General features: G+C 39.3%; 2 protein-coding genes across 2 annotated transcripts in view; both read left to right on the plus strand.

The window, feature by feature from the left end:
* The window catches only part of LOC112945822, a 4,247-nt gene extending 3,295 nt beyond the window's left edge, over positions 1-952 (plus strand). Inside the window, 1 exon segment of the mRNA XM_026037494.1 lies at positions 3-952. Coding sequence (XP_025893279.1) covers positions 3-952 — 950 coding nt within the window.
* Positions 953-3,983: 3,031 nt separating this feature from the next.
* The window catches only part of LOC112945823 (toll-like receptor 6), a 5,838-nt gene continuing 1,078 nt past the window's right edge, over positions 3,984-8,743 (plus strand). Inside the window, exons 1-2 of the mRNA XM_026037495.1 lie at positions 3,984-4,046; positions 7,845-8,738. Of these exons, the coding sequence (XP_025893280.1) occupies positions 7,900-8,738 (839 nt within the window). The 5' untranslated portion in view covers positions 3,984-4,046; positions 7,845-7,899. The remainder of the gene's footprint in view (positions 4,047-7,844; positions 8,739-8,743) is intronic.

An 8,743-nucleotide genomic window follows, 5' to 3' on the forward strand; every position in this document is an offset into this window, starting at 1 on the left:
AGGGAAAGCATGGGAAATATATTTCACAGAAGTAAAGCCAGGGAAATATGGGTATAGGTATCTGTGGGTAATGGTAGATACCTTCTCAGGATGGGTAGAAACTTTCCCAATGAAACGGGAAACAGCACAAACAGTAGCTAAGATACTGATGGAAGAAATAATTCCCAGATATGGGATACCGGAAGTGATAGGGTCTGACAATGGGCCTGCTTTTGTGGCCAATGCAATTCAAAGCGTACTGCACTTAGTGGGAACAAAGTGGGAACTGCATTGTGAGTATAACCCACAAAGTTCAGGACAAGTAGAGAGGATGAACYGAACATTGAAAGAAACATTAACAAAATTAATATCAGAGACTGGTGGTGATTGGGTGACGCTCCTGCCTTATGCCATATTCCGGGTACGAAACACGCCGTATGTGATGAACCTAACACCATTCGAGATCATGTACGGGGCACCCCCGCCGGTATACCCTGTCAAACAGAAAGSGGGGGAGAARAAGGGTATACCCGGGGATATGATACAGGCAATGCGTGCAATAAAAGAAGTCCACAGGGAAATATATCCAGTAATCAGAGCCATATATGAACAAGGGGACCTACCCGAGGGGTCCCTGCATGATCTTGAAACAGGAGACTGGGTATGGGTAAAACGACATAACCCAAAATCGTTAGAAACAAAATGGAAAGGACCGTATGTTGTAATCCTTGTAACTCCTACAGCTCTTAAGGTGAACGGAATAGGCCCGTGGATACATCACTTGCATGTGTGGAAGGCCAGCCCACCGGACCAAGAGGAAGCCAAAAGGTGGGAAGTTCAACAGGATCCAGAAAACCCTCTGAGACTTCGGGTTAAACGGAGGGAGGGGGTGATTGCTGAGGATAACGATAATCGCACAAGCGAAAAGGGAAAAYCCGTTGAGACTCCGTCTCCAGCAGAAGAAGATGACTAATGGAACTCTGTTAATATTGTGGACATTATTGATGTTAGAGTTACCGAGCATCTTAGCGAATGTTGCGCAAATAGAAGTACGGGACAATTTATGGGTAACGTGGGCAAATATGACAGGAAACCAGGAATTTTGCCTGYCGTTGGCTTCGGCCACAAACCCGTTTAGAACATGTCTGTTGGTAAGCCAGGTTTTGAGGAGGAGAGCTTCAGGGCCTTCAGTGCAGGAGACTGTAGCGGGATGGTAAATGCCTCAGAGTGGGCAGTACAATTGATCAAAGGACTTACTGTCTCTCTGCCATGGGACCCACAGGAATTAAATTTGATGGGGGCTCAGGCAATTGGAAATGTTTCGGATAACTGGACCCAAACCTGTTTTATGTTTGGGGATAAGTATTATGGAGACAGAGGGCGCGCCGCTCTTCTGGCTCAGGTCGACASAGATGGACAAAGAGGTTTTGAGGAATACGCTGAAATGATGGGGTGGAATATATCCGGCTGGACTGATGTATCTCCAGACCCTGTATTTGATTTCTTTACATCCTATAGCTTTTGTGGAACTAATGACACTGCAGACCATATTATAATTGAGGAAGWAAATGACTATGAGGATTATAGAGTGGATTTGGGTTTTCCAGAATTAGGGGCTTATGGAACGGATTTGAACTGGCAGCCTAGGAAGATATCACTATTATGGTATAATCAAACTGCCAAGGCCCTTCCAGAAGGAGTTTTCCTTATATGTGGGGATAGGGCCTGGCATGGGATACCTAAGAATGCGTATGGAGGGCCTTGCTACCTAGGGCAGTTAGCTATGGTAGCCCCCTCCAAAGCCAAACTCCTTAACCTGAAAAATAGGCCCTCYCATAATAAACGGGCAGTTGGCCTCGCCCCGGACTGCGATGATAATGTACAGTTACTATCTGTATCAGCTCGAGTGGCGGTAGCTTTTTTATACCAGGAGCAGCAGCTGGTGCAGCTTTAAAGGCGGTATCGAAATTGACGTGCTGGAGGGAGAAGCAAGCAAATGTCACTACGGAAGTCCTGGAACAGCGTTTAACAGATCAGAAAAGTTTACGTCACACGTTACTGCAAGATCGAGCTGCTGTGGATTTCCTTCTCCTGGCGCATGGACATGGTTGTGAGGACTTCGATGGACTATGCTGCTTCAACCTCTCCAATCACAGTCAATCTATACATGAACAGTTGAGATGGTTGAAGGAACACACCCAAAGGATAGTGCAAGAAAAAGGGTTATTCGACKGTTGGTTAGAATCTGTATTTGGGAGTTTACCTAAATGGTTAATGGGAATAATAAAAGAAGGACTGAGGATATTAGGACTGTTAATTCTGATAATAATATGTATAAGTATTGCYGTGCGATGCGTAACGGCAAGCTTTTATAAGTAGTTTATAGTAATATGTATTAAAGTAACGGCATGCTTTTATAAGTAATATGTATGTAGTACATGGTGATATGTATAAGTATTGCTGGGCGATGTGTAACGGTGCGTTTTTTTTAAGTATATAACCCCTAGCAGAGAAGGATTTCTCAAAATGAACAAGTGAAAAAGGGGGGAATGAAGGACAGACTACCCACGCTTGGACTAATTGGAAGTAAATCGTGAGGACCGATAACGCTTAATTGGAAGATCGTAAATCGTGAGCGTGGATAACGCGCATCAAGGACGCTTCTAAATCATTCACCCAAACTTGGACAGATAAGAAAAATCACACTTGAGTAGTTTTGCAGGAACTTCATAAGGGATACCCCCACACTTGGACAGTTTGGAAAAGTGTTCAAAGAGAAAGATAAGAAGATSAGCCAATCCCGAAAAGACAAAACGGCATGGGGGGGGCGGTTAATGATCCTGTGTCTTTACTTCAAAATGTATAAAAACCTCTCGCGCAGATGCCTCGGGGTCCCTGGCAAGACCCCCTTCTAGGGTGAGCCTTGGACCCCAGCTAGCTGGTAATAAAATATCTCGCTTAGTCGGGTCTCTCTCTCTGCCTTTGTCCATCTGAGGTACGAGGGGCGTACCTAACTCTGTCCGAGGTACGAGGGGCGTACCTAACAAGGCATGTGGCTGTGGATTTATCAGCTGAGATTTGGCTTTCCAGCTATTGCCTGGCAGCCCGGTTCTCATTGTGTTTGCCCAAAATGGGCCCAAAGAACCTCAAAAGGAAAGAGAGTGTGTGTATGTGTGTATATGTGTATATATATACACACACATATATATATGTGTGCGTGTGTATATTTGATGGCACATTTGTCCAGTAAGCAGCCCTGAGGCTGGGCTGCCGCAGCTCTGTGTGGAACGCGTGATTAAACCAGGAGATTGCAGGCTCTTGCCTAACCGCTTGCGGTTCTTGTTTCTCACCAGTTTCTCATGCCCTTTCCTCATTTTACTTCTTCATTTTAAGGCAGAACATACCCACTTACTGTAATAAAAGGTAACTTCGCGTTGGTCACGGCTATCACCATTAGTACCATTGCTAATCTTCCTCAGCTGAAGAAAGTGAATATTATCACCATAGGGAACATGAGAATATGTTTTATAAATCATGGTCACTAAAAGAAATCACAAAATAAGCCCCCACCTTTGGGAATGAAGTTTCACAGCCAAGTGGATAAAACTATGTAGCTTACCTATTTATCAAGCAAAATCATCTGCAGTTTCATGTTAAGATAGGTGATAACAGGACTAAGGTTTAGGTCACCAAAAAGACTATAAATGATAGTTCTATTTCTAAGCAATAATACAAATAACAAGGTATGCTGGTAGTTTTAACGCTTCCTTTTAGGTTCATGGATCTAGAGCCATACCAAGGATTTGCGTCTGCCTGGCATTAGAGTTTGCAGAATAAACTTTGTGAGAGAAACTTTTGACTAAAAATGAGACTCTTGTAGGGAACTATGACACGGGAAGTTTTGTAACTGCAGGTTTTCCTCCCTCGTGACGGCTGAGCATTTTGACTGCAAAGCAGATCTTAGGGTGCCACTAAGACACATCCTGCAGAAGTTCACACATTTCTTTGGACATGAAATTAATCACATCTATAATAGAAATGTTTTCACCCAGGATGACTACACATGAGTAAGTGCATATATCTGGTTGTGGGATAGATGAATGTATTGGCTTCCTAAGTAAAAATGACATTAACTGAATTTAACACTGTAGCTTTTGGATTTTCATTCTCTTTTTAATGCTTAATTTCACTACTACTTTCTCACTGCAGTCATGTTGCAAACTGTTTTCTGGAATACAATTTACACAGATAATGAACAGTAAATAGAGATGGGAACTCCTTTTCTGCTTGCTTAACTTTTACTAAAGTGCCTTCTTACTATCAGTACAGAACTGTCACCTTCCTAGTGGATCCATGACGGGCTTTCAAAAGAATACTTGTCTCTTAACAAATAAATAAAGAAAGAAAAGATTGAAAGAAATAAATGCATTGTGTGAATTAATTTAAATACTTTAACAATACATAAAAGTGTGCACAACACTGGGGAATATATTCATTTTCTTGCAGTGATTGTACTGGTAAATCTCTCTTGTTAGCAGGAGGGCCCATGACCTGCAGCTGATGGCTGTATACGTACTTTGCTTTGTAACTTATGCTTTGTCCATCTTCATATAGGCACAACTATGAAGCTCAAGCTATGCCAATGGCCAGCCAGTACGGTCATCTAATGAAAGGGATACTCCTCAGTAATGATCTCTAAGTTACTTTTTAAATAAAAGTATATCCTGTTGTGTTATTCATTAGAGTTATGGGTATGTTATATTCAGGCTGCTAAGCTGTTTCATTGCAAACCAAGAATAAGAGGTGGAAGCATAGACTCACCTTAGGATTTTATCTAACCCTAAGGGTAGGTAGCAAAATCTTTCCATCTAAAGACATACTATGATGTGGCTTGTATTTAACAATATTTTAAGGTGTAATTTAGGAACCAGATGTGAATACTATTGACAGAAAAGAGGGAAGAATCTGTAGAGTACTCCAAGGCTCATAGGCACAGCAGTAGAGAGCATGCTTTGCCCGTGATCTCTTGTGTACCGTCTATACTAACTTTCCCTTCCTTTTTTGACCACTTTTTTTTCCCACATAAAACTAAGAAATCAGATATGATACAGGGAATAAATGTTAAAAAGGTATGTTTCAGGGTTGCTTTTGGTTTGTTTCCTGAGACATTGCTGTGTTAAAACCTGAATGTGCTATGCCATGCTAACCCAAAAGGTAGATGTACGATGGCAGAATTAGTTCTGTATTTAGATATCACGTAAGAGATCTAATTAATTGATGTAACCATCAATTATGATTGATCAACTGATCAATTGATTACATCAATGATTATTTGATGTAAATGATGTAATGTCTGAACATCATTATAGAGAAATAAAGAGAAGCTGGTTTATATTTTTCCCGGGACAATACCCCAGCTGTTTGGGTGTTGTGTACTGAAGCTCCTGCTCTGTCTGGATTTAAAAAGAAGACTTGATCCACTGTCCCCATGTCCACTGTTTGACCCTGTCACAACATTGTAGGAGTAGAAGGGAGAGCTCATTCTTCCTTTCCCTTTAATCTGAAAGTCAAATAAGATAAAGTGAATTTTCAGAAAGCAGTCTTCCTAAGAAGAGCTTGAAAATTGAATTCATATAGTTGAATAACAAAGTTTAATAATGATCTAAGTCTATAGGCATATTAAACTTGGAGGTGAAAATGCTTGAATTTCAGTGTAAAACTTATTCAAAAGAAAAAGCACTTATTCTTATATTAATTTGATAAAGATAGAAGGTGAGTGAAGGAGTGTAAATGAACATAAAGATTTTTACCTGCTTTGTCTATTATGAATTATACAATGATGCAGTTCAAAAATATAATCAAATAATGGGGGAGTTATATTAATATTTTATGTGGAAATAAATCTGGCAGAAGACAGATGCCATTTCACAAACTGTCAGTAGATGGCAGAAACAAGTTTTATACAAAGTTTGGGTGTTCCTAAGTATTTTTAGGAGGATAGAGTTACAGGAAGTTTCCCCGTGGCTTTTCCTGGACACATTTTCAGCTTTATGAGAGAGCAGGGATTTATGGTGAGAAACTTTTCTCTTTTTTTGGGGAGGTTTTATGAGATTACTGGCTAGCTAAAGCTCTTTTATATTCTGCATTTCTTTTGGACTGAGTAATGTTCTGTTTAGAAGATTATTATCAAAAATATATGGTGTACTTTCAAGTCTATGGGGAAGAAATGGGAGAAGAGTTGCTTTCTGTACGTAAAAAGACTTGCTAAATAGCAGTCTCCTTAGATTAGCTCTGCATTCACAGTAAGAAGATTGTATTGATTTAATGAAAATAGTTTTTAATACAGTTCAGGATTTAGTCAAATTCCATGAAAGGTTTCCTCCATATAAACTCTGCATTAGAGTTTCTGCAATTGTTAAATCTCTTGGCCATGTTGAATTACTAGATTGTCATCAACATTGTCATGAGACACTTCCCAAGGGTAAGCTGTGAGCAGTAGCAGATTTTAGGCAGTTTATACCAAATGGACAAGCTCTTAAAACCTTTCAGTGTCTTCTCTGACTCTTTAATAAACAGAGCAGCTTCTCCAAGTTCTGGGATTGCATGCCCTATTGGATGGCTTCTCTCCTTACATCTAGATAATGCTCTTTTTTTGTCAAACTTGAGGACATTTCTGAATTAAAAGTGATATATAAAATGTAATTTCTCTCATGTTAGACTACAAATCACAAGTCTTGTGTTGTAACAGATGTTAATTTCATTGCTTCATAGGGTAATTTAAACAAAGTATGAAGGTATGTATAAATATTTTAACTATGAATGCCAGGATTCAGAAATGAGAGAGAAAATAGGTATTAATTAAATTGGAAGAATCGTATCCTTCTTTCACCTAGTTCCTGGGTATTACTGAAATTTTAAGAAGGAAGAAAGATTTAGTGGATTTTTATTCATCTATTCTCCTGAGGCTCCATATTTTGTTTGTTTACATACACATATATGTCTATTGCCCAGATAATCAGAATATCGTAGAGGATGCTGGTTACCTTTTGTTATTTGTGTATACCAAAGAGTCTCTCGAGAGCATTTGAAATATAGTTATTTCAAATGAAAGTCTAGAAATAAGATGGGAAGAGATCTGCCTCTCTGTTTCCCTCTTTCCAAATGGTTTCCAAGTCTCCTTTCATGCATTCCTTGCAAAATGAGTATTCAGTTATCGCTCTGTGATTTGGTGACTTGTTGAGATTTCTTAATATAAGTTATGTTCTATCAACAGTCTTATACCCAATAATGTAAATTCTAAGAAAGCTTGCAGAATGGGTAATGGTATGGAGACTAGGGTCCTCCAAGGAAGCAGCATGAATCCACCATGGACAGTGAGCTACTACCTTACTGTATCATCATTGTGAATAATTCGTTTCAGTCATTGTGTCATAATCATGGGTCCATTTTAGTAACTGTCTACTGAGCATAGTTTGCATCTTCAGTGGAGAATATGAGGAATAGATGATCTTACTGATTGTCCCATATTTTATACTTTCTGCTCAAAGCGTGTCCCCTACCTCTGTGGAGCCTGCACAGTGCATGTGATCTGGGTAGCAGTTCGGTGAATAACCAGCAGTTGCCTATGAAATCAGTCATTTTTTAGGAAGCAGATTCCTGTACGTGTTAAACACAGCAGATTTTACCAAATAGAAATTTAAGTGTTGTCCTCTAAATCAGGAATACCTCTCCTTCATGATAAGTGCTTTGATTGCTTCTTGAGTAAAAGGGAGGGCCAGATAGTTGGAATGTTACAGAATCGGACACTACGGTGACTTCTGGATAGCCACTTAATATGTTTTTGTTGTTGTTTGTTCCCGGATTAGAACAAAGATGGATAGACAAAGAAGAGCATTGAGCATCTCCAAGGAACTGTAAATAATGCAAGAGAAGATGAGATCCCTCAAAAATTTTTTTCTTTGTGAATGTCTGTTTACATTAGTTTTCTGGAACAGTATCATCTTGTCTGTGGGAAATGAATTCTCTACATCTGTTTCTCATTATCTTCCAGAAGAGAATTCTGACAACGAAATCAAGAGTCTGCCATTATTGCATAAAAATAGTCATGAACCCAGAGCTAGTTTTGATTGGGTTGTAATACAGAACACTACAGAAAGCCTATCACTATCAGAAATCAAAAATAAAGATGTAAATAAATTAATAGATCTATTATCAAATTTCAAACATGGCTCCAGTTTACAATATCTGACATTGTCAAATTTTTCAGTGGACTGGAGATATTTTGTTGAAATTCTTCAGACTATATGGCACTCATCCATTGAGTACTTAAATATCAACAATATGACACAGCTGTCAGAAATTAAGCCCTACAACTTTAATTATTCTGGTACCTCTATGAAGGCACTGACAGTGAAGAAGGTTTCAATCACAAGCTTATATTTTTCACAGGATGACCTATACAAAATATTTTCAGACATGAACATTGCAGCTTTGACCATAGCTGAATCAGAGATGATACATATGTTGTGTCCATCCTCTGACAGTCCCTTTAAATATTTAAATTTTTTAAAGAATGATTTAACGGATCTGCTTTTTCAAAGATGTGAAACATTAATTCACCTGGAGAAGTTGATTTTGCAGAGGAATAAGTTTAAGAGCCTTTCCAAGGCGAGCTTAATGACAAGCCATATGAAATCGCTGAGGTATCTGGACATGAGCAGCAACATGCTGCACCATGACGGGGCTGAGCAGCACTGCCAGTGGG

Source organism: Nothoprocta perdicaria, unplaced genomic scaffold, assembly GCF_003342845.1.
Source record: "Nothoprocta perdicaria isolate Ctin4 unplaced genomic scaffold, notPer1 scaffold_2, whole genome shotgun sequence".
Lineage (NCBI taxonomy): Eukaryota > Metazoa > Chordata > Aves > Tinamiformes > Tinamidae > Nothoprocta > Nothoprocta perdicaria.